We start from the raw sequence: 20,953 nt of genomic DNA on the forward strand, positions 1-20,953 counted from the left end.
ATCAAATCTCCTTTGTTCTGAATGTATGCTCTCCAAATAATATCTAAGTTGCAAATGTTGTTCTCTAGATACCCTAACATCAGAAAGGGCACTAACATGTATTCCATACCCTGAAAAAGGAATAATCTAACCATAAATGAATACACTGAGGTTCTAATTTTTTAAATCAGTCTCTTAGATGTGTGGCATGTGTCAGACCCCTACAGCCTCATCTCTTCCAGGAAACTGACAAATCAAGTGCCAGAACACCCAAAATAAGAACAAGATCCTGAACCCATGGGACCCACTAAGGCATAGTTACCTGTGATGTTTTATGACTAATCATTCATTTCACACACACACACACACACACACACCCTTTCTCATATAAACCACTACATGGCCTACAGTACTGTACAGAAGACTTTGCTGAAATACAAGTGACCATCTACCCTGCTCCATAAAACAGAAATGCTGTGTACCTTCAAGATCCAAACACAAAGAGAGAAAAAGAGAAAGAGAAATGAGGACAGTGTCTGAGAAGAGAGAAATTTGGTTTTCTAAGTTCAGAAGATTCATTTTTTTCCTCCAGAAAATTTTGAAAAGCCAATCTCTACATCGATGTTTCTACTATATCAGACATTATTCTATTTAAATAAAACATAAAAGATTCAACATTTAGAACACTGGCAAATTTACTTTTAACCAGAAATCCCTTCTACCTGAATTACACAATTTCTCAACTAAGCCTCCATTGCATGCTACCCAATCACACTTAAGGATGGGAATGAGAACACAGATAATATTTATTTTCCTAATAAAAAAACTAATGTCAAATGTACCTCTTCATACCTTGATTAAAATTACTTTCAAATTACTATTCCTGAGATTTTATTTTAGGTACAAAATATTAATAAGTCAGAAAAATAGAAAAATTATTAATACATTGCACTATGAAAAGGAAGGAAATAACTTCTCCAAAGGAACGAAACTTACTTTGTTGACATTTTAATATATTGATATAGCATATGTTTTAAAAACATTAAGTATAGTAATGTCCAATAGATATTAAATCAGGGTACGATACTGGAATAGACTCATAATATATCTGATCCAATTTTTTACTTAGTCTCAATTTCTTTTTATTTTTGGTTCCAGCATTCAAGTATTACATATTTGTACTCACTGCCCTTTCAAATGTTGTATCAAAATTCAACAGACAAACCAAAAAACAGAGCTTTGGCAAGGGCAGTATTGCTTACAACCAACAAAGAAATCATTTTACAATTCTGACCACATCTAGAACAAACAGGAATAACAGAAATATCCTTTAGAATTCTTTTTAATATTTTTTCCAGTTTTACTGAGGTATGATTGAACAAATATACTTTGTAATTCTTATCAACAAATAACCACATTTCAGATACAGGAAAGCTATCACAAAAATGACTGATCTTTCTCTATCATTTCTTTCCTAATTTATCTCAGAAACTAATTTTTTACAATACTATTTATATTCACACAGACCTAAAATCGTTCACCTTTCATAATAACCCACACTCCAATGTAAATTACCAGATTTAAATATGAAGCTGCTTTCAAAAAACCGAATGGCATGGGGATTGGGTGGTGGATGGCTTACAGACATTATTTGGATCCTGACACAAATAAACTACCTATAAAAGATGTTTGTGAGACAACTGGAGAACGTGAATATGAACTGGATAACTAGATTAAAAATTTTTGCTATTTTTGATATATAATATTATCATATAATTGCTTATATTAGGTCCTTATTTTTTAAGACATAGAATATATATATATATATATATATATATATATATATACACACATACACACATACACATATATTTAGAGGTGACATGACAACATCAGAATTTGAAATACTACCGGGGGAAAAAAGCAGTTATTGCAAAATGTTAATAATGTTTAAACTCAGGGAGAAATCATATTTTCTAGTGTGTTTAAAATTTTTCATAGAAAGAATTAAAGAAGTAACAAAAGAAGAAATAAACGAGGGTTACCTTTTCCCAGTCAACTCAATTTGGCCCTTCTTATTGAAGATGAATTTAGAATCATTATATCCCCATCCATTCCATTTCATAACTTCTTGCCTAGTGAGAAGAAAAAATATATAAATGAGACCAATGCTAAACATCTTAAAACTGCATAGTATATCATTGATTATTAACTCACAATCATCTAAAACACCTTATGCCCACTAATTGTATAACATTAAATAAAATTACCACATGTTAAAATGTCCATATACTAATATTTCTGAATATAGAATCACTCTGATGAGCAGCACCTGCTTCACAGAGGGCTACAACCAATAAATTTAATGCATTCAAAGGAAGAAATAAAAAGTTGCAAAAAGGAAGATAAGTTTAAAATATAAATGTCGCATTTTGTACATGTTATTGGTTTACACTGTAGAATGACCTAAAAAGTTCTGCAATTAAAACTAAGGAAACACAGTTTTACACATATGAGAAAAAAATCATAAATACTAATCTTCTGCTATGATTTTTAAAAAAGACCAACTTACCAAGTAGATTGGCTAGCAATAGACACAATAAAGTAAGTTAAAAATCTCAGTGCTGGGTTTACATTCTAAATTCTTCAAATTCCATATAACTACCAATCTCTACCTTGACCTACATATTGTAACAGTTAATGGCTATACCCATTTTCAAAATTCCAAAATAACATGATATTTTTAATTTCCAAAACACCAATATTTCATAGTTGTAAAAATCCTTATTTATCAAAATCAATGGCTGAATCATTCAATTTTGCACATCATGTAAGAATAGATAGGTCTGGACCTGTACAGAACATAATAAGCAATCACGCTTAAGTACTGCATCACTTTTTATTACATGTTTTGGCAGATTACCCTAGTTTGATCTTGGCTACTGAAATAAATGGGTGGTGAGTCTTCTTACCACAAATTCAACTATGCAGTTTATGATGCAAATAATTTAACAAAAACATTTTTCTATCTTGAAAGTTATTTGCTGCATTCAAATTTCAAAATAAACAAAGATGCACTCATTACAAAGTGTTCTTCTTATTCTCTGTAATTCTCAAGAAAGAAGAAACAAGCAAGTTTTTTTATTACAATCACAATTCTTGTTCTAGTTCAAAGGCTTTTCAAACAAATGAACATGAACATAATACAACTGAACCAGATATAGGTAATTAATTATGAACTGAAATCTCCATCTATACACAAAATTAAGACAAAGAAACTAGGAATGCTCTGTTTACAACTATGATTTGCTATTAATAAAAGCTACAGTCCCTCTACAAAAATTTCAAAATATCTGAAGAGTATCAATCCAGAGACTGGATTTGTAGATTAGTCAATTATAAACTAACACTAAATATTTTTTCTAATCCCATAACATTCCTAACCTCATCGCAGAGGGAGGTTTTGGAAGGGAGCTTTTGGAAAAATCTCTATGGAAAAACATCATGACTAATGTTACCAGTGACACACTCATTTTCTTAAGATTTTACTTTTTTTGTTTTAGTGCCAACACTTGGGATTGAACCTAAGATTTTCACATTCTAAAAACAGATTAGGATATTTTCCACTTTGTTTTTTTCATGATTAAATTATCTCCACTTTTATGAAGTATAATTTACTTAGTATTTTCTTATTATATTTCAAGAATCAGAAGGGTAAATATATATTTTAACACATTAACATCTTTAATGGCTTATAATGTGCATAGATTTTATGTGATTGCATTTTATTAGTGAATTTCAACATTTATTATAATTCTGTTCTTTACAAAATAGTAATTTGGTATTACACAAAATAAATGCAAAAATCTCAAGGCAAGGCACAGGGAAATAATTTCAGTACAGAGGTTGAATTTGGCATGTTTATGTAGCTTAACAATGAAAATCATTTTCCTTAAAATTATCCCTAGAATTTAAAAAATGATTCCCAGATGACCCCAAAGTAAAAAGCTAAACTTAGTCACATGGGTTCATTCTTAGCGCTTCATGAGGAAATGAATCAAGATGAGCAGGAAAGATCTGCTGTTATACACTATAAAATGAAGGGTTTTACATCCTGAAGAGTCTTTGGCCTTACATTTTCAAGTTGGGTAATATCCTAAAGAACTTCCAAATTTTCAACTGTAGGTACCTTTTTCTCTCTTTTCATCCCAGTCATAAAATTGGGCTTCTAAAATGGACTTTACTATATTCGTAGCAACTTTTGGAGTCCCCGCAGAAGTTGAATGTAGTAGGCATTTGGAATGCATTTGTGCCCCAAACAGGATTACAAAGCATAAATAGTATACAATTAAAATCTAGATTACCCCCAAACCAATCTTCTGATATGTTCAAGCACCCCAGGTGTTAAATAAAAGACAAGTAAATTTCCCAGGCTTCTGGTTTTATACTTTTATATACACATATTCCAACGCCCCCCCCCCGAAATTACTAGTATATACTCTGATAGTTAAATACAACTATATGATTAAATTTTTAAATAACTTCTTATAAATAAGAGTATAATAAGTATTTTGAAGGGCATTACAGCATAACATTTTAAAATTAGAATAAAACTTTACATAGTCACAGAATTCGAAAACTAAAAAGATCCTCAGAACCCACCTAGTTCAACTGCTCATTTTTCAGATAAAGAAACTACCCAGGGAAGCATCCCTGGTCACACAGCTAAGTTCGTTGTGAGTATCCAAAGGCTGACTTCCAGTCTCACAATTCTTCCTCTTCAGACAGGCAATAATATCTGAAACCCATCTAAGTCAGGCTCTCAGAAAACCAGAATATTTGAAAGAACTCATTTTTTTCTTCACATCAATAGTGTTTCAAGAAACTATTATATGTTATTATAAGCTGAGTATCCTTTATCCAAAATGCTTGGGACCAGAAGTGTTTCAGATTTCAGACTTTTTCAGATTCTGGAATACACAATGAAACTTCTTGGGGATTGGACCCAAGTCTAAACACAAAATTTATGTTTCATACACATCTTATCACATAGCCTGAAGGTAACTGTATATAATATTTTTAATGGTTCTATGAATGAAACAAAGTTTGTATACACTGAACTATCAGGAAGCAAAGGAATCACTATCTCATGGCAGTGTTCAAAAAGTTTCCAATGTTGGAACATTCTGGATTTTAGATTTTCAAATTAGGGATGCTCACCCTGTGTTGTAGTCATTCGTCTGCACTTGACCTGAAGGAAAACGTTTAGAAATCAAGGAATATGTTTGTGCCAGAAGCCAAATTCCCTACACCTCCAATAGTGTAATGAATTCTGCCATTCAGAATAATCCCAAAGCACTGCAAGCACTAAAATGAAGAATGATTAAAGAATCAACAACTTCCCATAAGATTCAAATAAAAGAATCCAATTCTCATCTAACCCCAGAGGTCAATTAACCAGTATGATCTCTCAGACATTCCAATTCTTAGAGCTAACTATACCAAATTTAACATCTTTAAAAAAAACAAGACCAGGCCAGGCACAGTGGCTCACGCCTGTAATCCCAGCACTTTGGGAGGCCGAGGTGGGCAGATCACAAGGTCAGGAGATGGAGACCATCCTGGCTAACATAGTGAAACCCCGTCTCTATTAAAAATTAAAAAAAAAAAAATTAGCTGGGTGTGGTGGCACATGCCTGTAGTCCCAGGTACTCAGGAGGCTGAGGCAGGAGAATTGCTTGAACCCAGGAGGCGGAGGTTGCAGTTAGCCGAGATCACACCATTGCACTCCAGCCTATGTGACAGAACAAGACTCAGTCTCAAAAATAAAAAAAAAATACATAAGACACCTCCTCCTGCCGAAAGAATAGTTGACTTGATTTTACTGCATTAAAAAAAAAACGTTTTACACATTTACACATCTAACCACAGTACCAAACAATGAAAAAGCACACAGTATTAGCTGGTGTAACAAAAGAAAATGGAGGCATAAAATAGCATCCTATATGCACAAGGTGGCAGTATTCTCCCATGATATATACATGATGTACATATTCAATATTTAGAATTTTCCAGGGTTAGGTGAAATATTTAGATTTAGCCTTACTATTATAAAAACCATAAAGAGTTTCTTTATTCCTAAAATGGGAAATTTTCACTTTGAAGTCTCCATTTACAGACTGGTTGTCAGATTACTATTCCTCTACTACTAACAAACTGCAAGCATCCTGACATATATGCATGGTTTCTACATTGCTATTTCTAATCATAATAATCATAATATTTTTCACCAGAAAATAAGGAAAAGGAAAAAATGATTTAGCCTACTTTCATTCTGGGTTGACAACTGTAAAAGTTCAGCTATCTAATAACTTTTAAAAAAGTTTTTCTGAAAAAATTCCAATAATCAAAATTCTAATAAAAGATGCTTCACTCTTCAGATCAATATTTCTTCTTGCCCTGAAATAAAACTCACAAAGCTACCTTCATCTGATAATACTGTGATTTCCTAGAGAGGAAAAGGCCAACTGAAATGCCCAAAAGGATCTATAATTTTACTTTTCGTCATGAATTAGTTTAATGGCTTGTTAATTAACTTTGGTAACTGGTGAGGGCAGTAAGACTACCTAAATGTAATCAACTTGAGGACTCTGATAAGATCTTGTTTCTATGTTGAATAGGAGTGGCGAGAGAGGGCATCCCTGTCTTGTGCCAGTTTTCAAAGGGAATGCTTCCAGTTTTTGCCCATTCAGTATGATATTGGTTGTGGGTTTGTCATAAATAGTTCTTATTATTTTGAGATACGTTCCATCAATACCGAATTTATTGAAAGTTTTTAGCATAAAGGGCTATTGATTTTGTCAAAGGCCTTTACTGCATCTATTGAGATAATCATGTGGTTTTTGTCCTTGGTTCTGTTTATATGCTGGATTACGTTTATTGATTTTTGTATGTTGAACCAGTCTTGCATCCCAGGGATGAAGCCCACTTGATCATGGTGGATGAGCTTTTTGATGTGCTGCTGGATTCAGTTTTCCAGTATTTTATTGAGGATTTTTGCATCGATGTTCATCAGGGATATTGGTCTAAAATTCTCTTTTTTTCTTGTGTCTCTGCCAGGCTTTGGTATCAGGATGATGTTGGCCTCGTAAAATGAGTTAGGGAGGATTCCCTCTTTTTCTATTGATTGGAATGGTTTCAGAAGGAATGGTACCAGCTCCTCCTTGTACCTCTGGTAGAATTCGGCTGTGAATCCGTCTGGTCCTGGACTTTTTTTGGTTGGTAGGCTATTAATTATTGCCTCCATTTCAGAGGCTGCTATTGGTCTATTCAGGGATTCAACTTCTTCCTGGTTTAGTCTTGGGAGAGTGTAAGTGTCCAGGAAATTATCCATTTCTTCTAGGTTTTCTAGTTTATTTGCGTAGAGGTGTTTATAGTATTCTCTGATGGTAGTTTGTATTTCTGTGGGCGGTGGTGATATCCCTTTTATCATTTTTTATTGCATCTACTTGATTCTTCTCTCTTTTCTTCTTTTTTAGTCTTGCTAGTGGTCTATCAATTTTGTTAATCTTTTCAAAAAACCAGCTCCTGGATTCATTGATTTTTTGGAGGGTTTTTTGTGTCTCTATCTCCTTCAGTTCTGCTCTGATCTTAGTTATTTCTTGCTGTCTGCTAGCTTTTAAATGTGTTTGCTCTTGCTTCTCTAGTTCTTTTAATTGTGATGTTATGATGTTAGAGTGTCAATTTTAGATCTTTCCTGCTTTCTCTTGTGGGCATTTAGTGCTATAAATTTCCCTCTACACACTGCTTTAAATGTGTCCCAGAGATTCTGGTATGTTGTATCTTTGTTCTCATTGGTTTCAAAGAACATCTTTATTTCTGCCTTCATTTCGTTATGTACCCAGTAGTCATTCAGGAGCAAGTTGTTCAGTTTCCATGTAGTTGAGCAGTTTTGATTGAGTTTCTTAGTCCTGAGATCTAGTTTGATTGCACTGTGGTCTGAGAGACAGTTTGTTATAATTTCTGTCCCTTTACATTTGCTGAGGAGTGCTTTACTTCCAATTATGTGGTCAATTTTGGAATAAGTGCGATGTGGTGCTGAGAAGAATGTATATTCTGTTGATTTGGGGTGGAGAGTTCTGTAGATGTCTATTAGGTCTGCTTGGTGCAGAGTTGAATTCAATTCCTGGATATCCTTGTTAACTTGCTGTCTCATTGATCTGTCTAATGTTGACAGTGGGGTGTTAAAGTATCCCATTATTATTGTATGGCAGTCTAAGTCTCTCTGTAAGTCTCTAAGGACTTGCTTTCTGAATCTGGGTGCTCCTGTATTGGGTGCATATATATTTAGGATAGTTAGCTCTTCCTGATGAATGGATCCCTTTACCATTATGTAATGGCCTTCTTTGTCTCTTTTGATCTTTGATGGTTTAAAGTCTGTTTTATCAGAGACTAGGATTGCAACCCCTGCTTTTTTTTGTTCTCCATTTGCTTGGTAGATCTTTCTCCATTCCTTTATTTTGAGCCTATGTATGTCTCTGCATGTGAGATGGGTCTCCTGAATACAGCAAACTGATGGGTCTTGACTCTTTATCCCATTTGCCAGTTTGTGTCTTTTAATTGGACCACTTAGTCCATTTACATTTAAGGTTAATATTGTTATGTGTGAACCTGATCCTGTGATTATGATATTAGTTGGTTATTTTGCTCGTTAGTTGATGCAGTTTCTTCCTAGCGTCAATGGTCTTTACATTTTGGCATGTTTTTGCAATGGCTGGTACCGGTTGTTCCTTTCCATATTTGGTGCTTCCTTCAGGATCTCTTGTAGGGCAGGCCTGGTGGTAACAAAATCTCTAAGCATTTGCTTGTCTCTAAAGGATTTTATTTCTCCTTCACTTATGAAACTTAAGTTTGGCTGGATATGAAATTCTGGGTTGAAAATTCTTTTCTTTAAGAATGCTGAATATTGTCCCCCACTCTCTTCTGGCTTGTAGAGTTTCTGCCGAGAGATCTGCTGTTAGTCTGATGGGCTTCCCTTTGTGGGTAACCCAACCTTTCTCTCTGGCTGCCCTTAACATTTTTTCCTTCATTTCAACTTTGGTGAATCTGACAATTATGTGTCTTGGAGTTGCTCTTCTCGAGGAGTATCTTTGTAGCATTCTCTGTATTTCCTGAATTTGAATGTTGGCCTGCCTTACTAGGTTGGGGAAGTTCTCCTGGATGATATCCTGCACAGTGTTTTCCAACTTCGTTCCATTTTCCCCATCACTTTCAGGCACCCCAATCAGACGTAGATTTGGTCTTTTCACATAATCCCATATTTCTTGGAGGCTTTGTTCTCTCTTACCACTCCTATTCAACATAGTGTTGGAAGTTCTGGCTAGGGCAATTAGGCAAAAGAAAGAAATAAAGGGTATTCAGTTAGGAAAAGAAGAAGTCAAATTGTCCCTGTTTGCAGATGACATGATTGTATATTTAGAAAACCCCATCGTCTCAGCCCAAAATCTCCTTAAGCTGATAAGCAACTGCAGCAAAGTCTCAGGATACAAAATCAATGTGCAAAAATCATAAGCATTCTTATACACCAGTAACAGACAGAGAGCCAAATCATGAATGAACTCCCATTCACAATTGCTTCAAAGAGAATAAAATACCTAGGAATCCAACTTACAAGAGACGCAAAGGACCTCTTCAAGGAGAACTACAAGCCACTACTCAGTGAAATAAAACAGGACACAAACAAATGGAAGAACATACCATGCTCATGGATAGGAAGAATCAATATCGTGAAAATGGCCATATTGCCCAAGGTAATTTATAGATTCCATGCCATTAAGCTACCAATGACTTTCTTCACAGAATTGGAAAAAACTGCTTTAAAGTTCATATGAAACCAAAAAAGAGCCTGCATTGCCAACACAATCCTAAGCCAAAAGAACAAAGCTGGAGGCATCACGCGACCTGACTTCAAACTATACTACAAGGCAACAGTAACCAAAACACCATGGTACTGGTACCAAAACAGAGATATGGACCAATGGAACAGAACAGAGCCCTCAGAAATAATACCACACATCTACAACCATCTGATCTTTGACAAACCTGACAAAAACAGGAAATGGGGAAAGGATTCCCTATTTAATAAATGCTGCTGGGAAAATTGGCTAGCCATAAGTAGAAAGCTGACACTGGATCCTTTCCTTACACCTTATATAAAAATCAATTCAAGATGGCTTAGAGACTTAAATGTTAGACCTAAAACCATAAAAACCCTAGAAGAAAACCTAGGTAATACCATTCAGGACATAGGCATGGGCAAGGACTTCATGTTTAAAACACCAAAAGCAATGGCAACAAAAGCCAAAATTGACAAATGAGATCTAATTAAACTAAAGAGCTTCTGCACAGCAAAAGAAACTACCATCAGAGTGAACAGGCAAACTACAGAATGGGAGAAAATTTTTGCAATCTACTCATCTAACAAAAGGCTAACATCCAGAACTTACAAAGAACTCAAATTTACAAGAAAAAAACAAACAACCCCATCAAAAAGTGGGCAAAGGATATGAACAGACACTTCTCAAAAGCAGACATTCATACAGCCAACAGACACATGAAAAAATGCTCATCCTCACTCGCCATCAGAGAAATGCAAATGAAAACCACAATGGGATACCATCTCACACCAGTTAGAATGGCAATCATTAAAAAGTCAGGAAACAACAGGTGCTGGAGAGGAAGTGGAGAAATAGGAACGCTTTTACACTGTTGGTGGGACTGTAAACTAGTTCAACCATTGTGGAAAACAGTGTGGCGACTCCTCAAGGATCTAGAACTAGAAATACCATTTGACCCAGCCATCCCATTACTGGGGATATACCCAAAGGATTATAAATCATGCTGCTATAAAGACACATGTGCATGTATGTTTATTGCGGCACTATTCACAACAGCAAAGACTTGGAATCAACCCAAATGTCCCTCTGTGACAGACTGGATTAAGAAAATGTGGCACATATACACCGTGGAATACTATGCAGCCATAAAACAGGATGAGTTTGCGTCCCCTGTAGGGACATGAATGCAGCTGGAAACCATCATTTTCATCAAACTATCGCAAGAACAGAAAACCAAACACAGCATGTTCTCACTTATAGGTGGGAATTGAACAATGAGATCACTTGGACACAGGAAGGGGAACATCACACACCGGGGCCTATTGTGGGGAGGGGGGAGTGGGGAGGGATAGCATTAGGGGATATACCTAATGTAAATGACGAGTTAATGGGTGCAGCACACCAACATGGCACATGTATACGTATGTAACAAAACTGCACATTGTGCACATGTACCCTAGAACTTAAAGTATACTAAAAAAAAAAAAAATGGGGGGGAAGATCTTGGTTCTAGATGGGTCAACAAGGTAATAATCTGTGTCCTCTAGACAGTGAGCCTTCTTGCACATTATCATGCAACACTTTAAACTTCAACAAGAATTTCAATCTTCCCTCAATATCCCCATTGTAAGTTTTTCAGCTCTAGTTGCCAGAATAAAAATGTGACCTTGTGATATAATAAGATATTAATCAGTGTGCTAATTCTTGGCAGTGTGATAATGTAAAGTGGCTTAAAGACAAGATTTGAGAACACAGAAACCTGTTAACAAGAACATGAAGAAAAGGAACCCACATGCATACTGGTAAGCCACTCCACAGAGTAACCACGTACTAAGCTTTCATAAGTAATGCCAATTCTATGACCCAACTATACAACTCCTGGGTATATATTGCCGATGAAATTCATAGACAATTCCATAAGGGAACACATTTGATATATCCCCTGGAGCATTGTTTCTAAGAGTAGCTGGAGGCATCACTAAAGAAGCAGATAAGTGGAAAATGCATTCTATGAAATATTAATGCAGTAATCAAAAGCAGTAAGTTGAATAGATATGCATACAGAAACATGAAGAAATGTTTAAGACAGTGGTAAACACAAAGGAGAAACAATAAAATCCATAGTAAAACAGCATTTAAGGGAATCAAAAATATACACACTAAATAAAACAGCATATTTCATAAAACACAAAATATTATATATAATATATCCAGATATATTATATATAATACATTCATCATATATGTATATTACATACATTATACACACACACACACAAAACACACAAGAACCTTCATAGGCACCCATGGGATAGGCAGATGAAATTAGGAATCAGAGATGGAGGAAAATTAGAGGCCTCACACAAATACCATACATCAAAATGTATGTTACCACAACTCTCTGAATCTGAGGCAAATATGCTGCTCAGCCTTTGAATCTCAGTGCAGTTTCTCTCTGTTCTGAGAAAATAATTCTTTCTTCCATATATATGCAGAACTTTCATGATGGTTTATTATAAAATCTACTGGGCTTCTTACCAATAGCTACAAATATTTTTGAATGATAGAATTCCATTATGAATTAAACAGCTTCAACTATATGGTAAACCAAATATACATTTAACTACCTACAGTCAACTTTTTATAGTCCACAAGAAACTAGCATTCTAAAAAACTTCTTAAGGCCAAGCACAATGATTCACACCTGTAATCCCACCACTTTGAGAGGCCAAGGTGGGAGGATAACTTGAGCCTTGAAGTTCAAAATAAGCCTGGGCAACACAGTGGGACGCCCAATTCTCAAAAATAAAATAAAATAAAAGCCAGGTATGGTGGTGCAAGCCTGTAATCCCAGCTACTACAAGGCCAAGGCAGAAAGGATCCCTTGAGCTCAAGAGTTCAAGGTTGTAGTGAGCCACGATTGCCACTGCACTCCAGCCTGGGTGACAGAGTGAGGCCCTGTCTCAAAAAAAGAAAAGAAAAGAAACCTTTAAAAACTTGAATTCAAGGCTCAAAAACTGCATCCCAAAGGTCCAATTCCTACATTTATTGTGAATAAATGAATGAAAGAAAAAGTAATATACAGGTATAAAGGGGAAAAATTGTACACAGAGGCACAGGAAAGCGGCAGGGGACAAGAAGGGCAAATAAGGTAAGGGCAGCTTTACCACACATTGACAGAATACTCTGGGCAGTCACTAATCACTCCCACACTTCTGTCACACACTATACCATAATCTACCAATTAGAAACTCATTACTGTTTGAATGATGCATTTGAAAATGGAAATACACACTATTAGTGATTCATACATTTAGTAGTGTATGTTACAAATATTTTGTGGTAGGACAGGTGTGTACCCACATATCCACTCACACAAGCTTGGTACCTGCCATTCTGAAAGCCTGGAAAGAACAACCATCCTATCCTTTACCCTCACGTGTTCGTCTACGTAATGAGGAAAACAATCCAAATCTGCATCAGGAGGTTGTCATAGCAAAGGACAAAGAGAAAAGGATGTATCCTTCACTTGGACTCTTGTGTTCCCTGGACTGTGCTTTAAATTTCATGATTTGTTCCCTTCACTGTCCACTTGTAATCTAATCAATGTGGCAATTCTGGCAACCAACCCCAGACTTTCTCTACCACCAACTGGGAAAAATGCCAATTCACTTTCACTGCTCACTCCATGCTTGCTAGTAATTAAAAAAGGAATTGTATCACAAGTTTATTATACTGACCAACCCATAAGTGACCAAAGCCATTTCCAATAGAGCCTTGAATTTCTGTAGAAACTATAAAACTGAACACAAAGAAACTACAAATGTCTCCAAAAATCTATATGCTATTTTAGCATTGAAACCAAGCCCAAGTTCCCTTCCCCAGCTGTCCTTTGGGAACAGACCAACAATACCCTTGGCATGACTCTAAAAATGCCAAGACTGAAATCCATACCAGCTTGATGTACACAGTATTCTTGTTGTAAACTGTAGCTGTTGGGCAACCTCCTTTGGGTCCCCTCTCATTGTAGGGGAGCTCTGTTTTCACTCTATTAAAATCTTGCAACTGCACACTCTTCTGGTCCATGTTTGTTATGGCTCAAGCCGAGCTTTCGCTCACCGTCCATCACTGCTATTTGCCGCCATCGCAGACCCGCCACTGACTTCCACCCCTCCAGATCCAGCAGGGTGTTTGCTGTGCTCCTGATCCAGCGAGGTGTCCATTGCCGCTCTTGATCAGGCTAAAGGCTTGCCATTGTTTCTGCACGGCTCAGTGCCCAGATTCATCCTAATCGAGCTGAACACTACTCGCTGGGTTCCACGATTCTCTTCCATGACCCACAGCTTCTAATAGAGCTATAACACTTACCGCATGGCCCAAGATTCCATTCCTTGGAAATCCATGAGGCCAAGAACCCCAGGTCAGAGAACAAGAGGCTTGTTGCCATTTTGGAAGTGGCCCGCCACCATCTTGGGAGCTCTAGAAGCAATGACCCCCAGGTAACATTTTGGCAACCACGAAGGGACTCTCCAAAGCAGTGAGTAATACTGAACCACTTTCACTTGCTATGCTATCCTATCCTTCCTTAGAATCAGAGGAAAATACCGGGCACCTGTTGGCCAGTTAAAAAAAAACAATTAGCGTGGCCACCAGACTTAAGACTCAGGTGTGAGGCTGTCTGGGAAAAGGCTTTCTAACAACCCCCAACCCTTCTGGGTTGGGAGTGTTGATCTGCCTGGAACCAGCTTCTGCTTTCAATTTTCCTAGGGAAGCCAAGGGCCGACTAGAGGCAGAAAGTGGTCATCCCAAACTCCTGGCGTTAGCCGGTTGAGATCTTGGTGCAGCCAGGAGTCTCTACTCAACAGTCGCCCATGTGTGCACCCCACCTTTCCTTCTGACCCATTCCTCCTAGGTCCTGACCATGACTTTCTTGAAAGTATAGCCCCAAAATTCTCCTTACCTCTGAATCTACTTCCTCCAATCCCTGCCTCCTAGATACTAATGGTTCAGACTTTCATTTCCTCTCCCATGTATTAGAGCAAGCTGTATCTCCAAAGGGATCTAAGGAAGCTCTATGCTGTGTCCTTAGGCATCTAGGCTATGAACCCAGGGAGTCTTGTCCCTGGTGTCCCTCCCAATTTAGGCATATAGCTCTCGACATGAGCAGTTATATGGGACCCATTCCCCAACACCCTTGCCAGGGCCCCAAGCTTGTAAATGGCTAGGAGGACTGCTCTCCCGTTGTGTAAGATGCTCTCCTCCCCCGATTTCTACCCAGCTTACCTCTCTGCAATACAATCTCCAAGCCTTGGCTCCTTGGCCAGGGCCTTAGAACTGATGACCCAGCACTTTAACAACTGGAAATGGGTCTACGACAACATAATTGATCAGGATAAAAGCAAATTAAGTCAAGGAGAGAAGAGACAGAGAGAGAGAGAGAGAGACAAACTAAAATAGTCTTACGCTGCTGGGGTCATCAAAAAGGAAAGGAAAGGGAAATAGAAGTGAACCGCCAAGCGGATATTGAAGCCAAAAGGGCCACAAAGCAGGACCCTCTGTTAGAAATGCTTATAGAAGGACACCTAGTATGGGGTAATCCCCTCTGGGAAATCAAGCCCCAATACTCGGCAGGAGAAATAGAATGGGGAACCTCACCAGGACAAGTTTCCTCCCCTTGGGATAGCTAGCCACTGAAGAAGGAAAAATACTTTTGCCTGCAGCTAACCAATGGAAATTACTTAAAACCCCTCACCAAACCTTCCATTTAGGCATTGATAACACCCATCAGATGGCCAAATCATTATTTACTGGACCAGGCCGTTTAAAAACTATCAAGCAGATAGTCAAGGCCTGTGAAGTGTGCCAAAGAAATAATCCCCTGTACTTCAGGCCATACATTTCAATCCCTGTATCTTTAACCTCCTTGTTAAGTTTGTCTCTTCCAGAATCAAAGGTGTAAAACTATAAATGCTTCTTCAAACGGAGCCTCAGATGCAGTCCACAACTAGGATCTACTGTGGACCACTGGACCGGCCTACTGGCCCATGCTCCAATGTTGATGACATCGAAGGCACCCCTCCCGAGGAAATCTCAACTACAAAACCCCTACTACACCCAAATGCAACAGGAAGCAGTTAAGCGTGGTCGTCAACCAAACTCCCCAACACTTGGGTTTTCCTGTTGAGAGGCGGACTGCCAGACAGAACTAGGCTGGATTTCCTGGGCTGACTAAGAATCCCTAAGCCTAGCTGGGAAGGTGACCACACTCATCTTTAAACACGGGGCTTGCAACTCAGCTCACACCCAACCAATCAGGTAGTAAAGAGGGCTCACTAAAATACAAATTAGGCTAAAGCAGGAGGTAAAAAAATAGTCAAATCATATTTCACCTGAGATCACAGGGAGAGGGACAATGATTGGGATATAAACCCCAGGCATTCGAGCAGGGAGTGGCAGCCCCCTTTGGGTCTCCTCCCATTGTATGGGCTCTGTTTGCACTCTATTAAATCTTGCAACTGAAAAAAAAGAAAACAAAACAGTAGTTGTTGGGTTTTTTAGGTTTGTTTTACTTAAAATAATGACACAATAATAATCAGCAGTAGTCCCTTCTACTTTAAGTGACAGGTAGTTGGGATTGCTATCTTTGCTTCTGGTAAACCCATGGAAAAAATGAACCCCATAAAGTTTGGGGGAAGAGAAGAAAGCATTAAAAGCAGGACCCAATCACAACAGAGGTTCTCAAACTTCCTGGGAGTATAAAAATCACCTTGGGTACTTATTTTAAAGGCAGAGTCCTGGATGTCACCCTAGACCCAGCCCATGATTAAAATTTCTGGCAGTGGGGCCTCAGAATCTATACTTTGGACAAGCACCCTCAGGAAATTCTGATGAGGGTCATCCACAGACCACACTTGGGTAAGCACTACCTTAAGACACGAGAAAAAGTTAAGAATAGAAGACTCATCTGTTGAACAACCACAAAGGAATACAAAGCTTTAATGTAAATGGTTTACAATTAAGTTGATCTCACCCAAACCTTACCAAAATCAGGAGACTGGAATTGAGAGAGAGAAACAGAAAGGAAAAACTTCAAACTCACTTCACTGTAGGAGAGGATGGCCTTGAGTAGAATTCCACAAGAAAACAATGGGCAGCAAGAGGGCAAAGTGGCGGCACTCACCATGTGGAAGACAGGGGAAAGAGATAACAGGAAATGGAAATGTGATTACATGACAGAGGAGATGGCATAAATCTATACCCAAATCTTACAAAAGACTATCTGGAAGGGGAAATGAGGGCTATATAGAGATCATGTTTTTTGATGCAAATTTTAGGAAGTTTGATCCACTATGGAACTTTGCCTAGTTCATACATGCTGAAAGTCTTAAAAAGTATAAGAATTAAAACAATTATTTATCAAATAACTTTCCTTTAGCACAAGAATATATTTATTCTAATTCCAATGTGTAGCCACCAAGGCCACATATCACACAGAAGCAAGCAATGGTGAGCCATGACTACTAAGAGTCACGGAGAAGAGTTTCAAACCAGAAATAGCACAACAGTGAACAAACATCATGTGTGATACTGACAATCAGCCTAAAATACAGTACGAGAAACTGCTGATGCTCTACACTTTTTGGGTTCTTCCCTTCCTTCCTAATGCATAAGGTGACATTTACTAGAAATTTGTTTTCTCGCCAGGCACAGTGGCTTGTGCCTATAATCCCAGCGACTCAGGAGACTGAGGTGGGAGAACCACCTGAGGCCAGGAATTCAAGACCAGCCTGGGCAACACTTCAAGAGCCTGCTCCAAATTTTTTTTTTTTTTTTTTAATAACCAGGCATGGTGGCACATGCCTATAGTCCCAGCTACTCAGGACAATGGTTTTTGAGCCCAGGAGTTCAAGGTTACAGTGAGTTATGATCACACCACTGCACTCCAACCTGGGTGACAAAGCAAAACACCATTTCTTAAAAAAAAAAAAAAAGGAAATTTGTTTTCTCTATTAAAATGTCATTATTGCCACTGAGTACCTCCTACTTCTTGCTGTCCTTCCACCTTCAGAAACCAATATAGTTTGAATATTTGTCCCTGCCCAAATATCATGCTAAATTGTAGTCCTCAGGACTTGAGGTGTGGGGCCTGGTGGGAAGTGTTTGGGTCATGGGGGCAGATCCCTCAAGGGCTGTCTTTACAACAGTGAGTTCTCATGAGATCTGGTCGTTTAGAAATGTGTGGCACTTCCCCCTCCCACACCTAGCCTCAACTCTTGCTCCTACTTTTGCTGTATAAAGTGCCTGCTCCCACTTCATCTTCTGCCATGATTGTAAGCTTCCTGATGTCTTCCCAGAAGCTGATGCCAGAGTTATGTTTTCTGAACAGCCTGCAGAACCGTAAATTAATTAAACCTCTTTATAAATTATCCAGTCTCAGGTATTTCTTTACAGCAATGCAAAAATGGTCTAATATAGAAACTATTTTAGCACTCTATTCTTATTACTCCTTTCTATGTAGTTTACTGCAATAATGACAGTATTGCATAATACTGTAAAGCTAAGGGCTTTACAATCATTATCTTATTTCCTTCTCACTTTAATCCTGTGATGTAGGTGTCATTATCCCTATTTAAAACATGAAAAAACTGGTACAGAAAGATTCGGTAACTCGTCCCCAGTCACATGAACAGTGTATGATACAGCTAGGATTTAAACCATGGCTGTCTGGCTCCAACACTCCTAACTACCAAGCAAAGATTTCAGTATACTCAATGATTGCCACACAAGGAGTACAAATTATTACAAGAGCTCAGTGGTGTTCATCTCTAGCTGAAAGAACCCTTCATTGTCGAGGCATTTAAACTTTCCCTTCTTTGGAAGATGGTAAAATTTCAAGTCAAACAGAGGAAGAAATCACAAGGATTTTCCCGTCTAATAAGCAGCATAAAATTGGCTGAAGCATATAAGCACATTCAAGAAGTCACAGAGAACAGCTGAAAGCCTTGAATGCCAAATATGAGATTGAGTATTATTACTTCAATAATCAATAGAGAACAATAGAATCAAAACAGTATTTTCCATGTTCATTGCTTCTACCAAAAGTCAAAATCTAGCAGTGTGTACTTTAAAACTTCGTTGACTCTCCAATGTGGATGAAATCCCAATTCTTTAACATAGCATCACTCTACATTTTCACCTTTTTTAACCGCTGTTCCCAGACACATTAAGTTACCACAATTCCTTACACACAACATCCCCTCTTATGTCTTCCTGTATATATCCCCTGTCTAAAATGCCCTTCTTTCCCTGGAGGCAACCAGTCTAAAAGTCACTTCTATAAAGCCTTTCCTATCTTCTTCAAGAATTTATGGCTCTTTCTTCTGTATACAATGACTACAGCTACATCATATCTTTTATATATCTATCTATATTTCTCCACTGACTGTCAATCATTTTTGCAATGTTAGAATGTAGCACAGCACAAGCAGGCAGCAAGTACTGACACTTTCCCTGAACAAAGATTGGTCTGGGCCAGGCGAGGTGGCTCACGCCTGTAATCCCAGCACTTTGGGAGGCCAAGGCAAGTGGATCACGAGGTCAGGAGATCGAGACCATGGAGAAACCCCATCTCTACTAAAAATACAAAAATTAGCTAGGCGTGGTGGCAGGCACCTGCAGTCCCAGCTACTTGGGAGGCTGAGGCAGAAGAATGGCGTGAACCCGGGAAATGGAGCTTCAGTGAGCTGAGATTGTGCCACTGCACTCCAGCCTGGGTGACAGAGCGAGACTCCGTCTCAAAAAAAAAAAAAAAAAAAAAGATTGGTCTGGTAATAGAATGAAGAATCGTTTAAAGGCAGGAAACAAAAGAAAGGGAGACCAGGCTAGCTGTGAGACAATTAAGATTTCATCTAGGCTGGTGGCAATGAGAGAAAAGCAAAGTATCTTGAGAGTCGATAATACAGTCCATCTGGTTTGCAGTCCATCTGATTTGTCAATGAACCGAATAAGGGATGGGGGATGGAGCTCAGCAAGGACTCATGACTGAGGTGTTGTTGGACTTGGGTGTCTAAATAATGGTGGAAGTGAAGAGAAACAGTGGAGCACTGAGACTGAAGACTAAAATAATGACCTTATCCATGAATGCTGAGTTGGAGAAACCAGCAAGATACTCAGATAGAAATACCCAATAATTAAAAATGTAAAAATGAGAGTTGAGAGTTAGAGATATTAACTTAAAAGTTTCCCCAACAGTGGTTAAAAGCTATTATAGTTCAAGTAGATGAAATTATTACAGAAGAAAATGCAGAAGAAATGACTAAAAATTAATCTTAGTGATTTTTAGGCCTAGGAAGAGAAGTCAGTAAAACCATGGTCAGAAAGCTAGGAAGGCAGGGAAAAAAAAAACCAGAACAGTGCAATAATATGGGAGCTAAGAAGAGATAAGAACATCTACCAGGTACCGGAACTGGTTAAGAGGCTAAAAGTTTTATAATTAGGTTATTCATGGCTGCTAAAGCCTTTTCAAAAGAGTAATATGTGCGGAAAATTTCAAAATGTTATCTGAGCATGCTTTTAAGCAGCAGCAAAAATCAACAAAGAGAAAGACTGATGACTCGAGGAAAATAAATAGAATAACTCATGGAGCAAGATTATGGAGAAGGAATCATCAAAAACAATGAGCAGACAATCTGGTTGTATCATCTTTAAATGCATGATAGCCAGAGCTGGTTCAGTTCATTTAGCTGCCTGGGCAGCTACCTACGTCCTATGACTACCACCACTTCTTTCCAGGCAATAACTGATTGCAGCAATGTAAACATGTAACCCAGGATTGGAAACAAGGGGTTCAATTATTCTCTGCTATTGGCTGAATTCCTGGAGGAGTGGGGCAGACGTATTTTACCATTTGGACAGAAAAGCAGAAAAAGCTGATCCACTTAGAGAAGTCTGCAGCAAATAGTAGCAAGAAGTGATACTAGCAAGAAACCTGATGGCTTTCTGGTTCTTGGCCCTAATTCCATCCGGAGGCCAAGCTCCATTCTTACCCTTGGGTTCTTTGGCACCCCTGTACTCTTAGA

General features: G+C 38.1%; 1 protein-coding gene across 1 annotated transcript in view; it reads right to left on the reverse strand.

Annotated features, from left to right (window-relative positions):
- Positions 1–20,953, reverse strand: part of AGPS (alkylglycerone phosphate synthase) — a 159,557-nt gene that overhangs the window by 126,213 nt on the left and 12,391 nt on the right. Inside the window, exon 2 of the mRNA XM_010382432.2 lies at positions 2,025–2,114. Within this exon, the coding sequence (XP_010380734.2) occupies positions 2,025–2,114 (90 nt within the window). The remainder of the gene's footprint in view (positions 1–2,024; positions 2,115–20,953) is intronic.

Source organism: Rhinopithecus roxellana, chromosome 14, assembly GCF_007565055.1.
Source record: "Rhinopithecus roxellana isolate Shanxi Qingling chromosome 14, ASM756505v1, whole genome shotgun sequence".
Lineage (NCBI taxonomy): Eukaryota > Metazoa > Chordata > Mammalia > Primates > Cercopithecidae > Rhinopithecus > Rhinopithecus roxellana.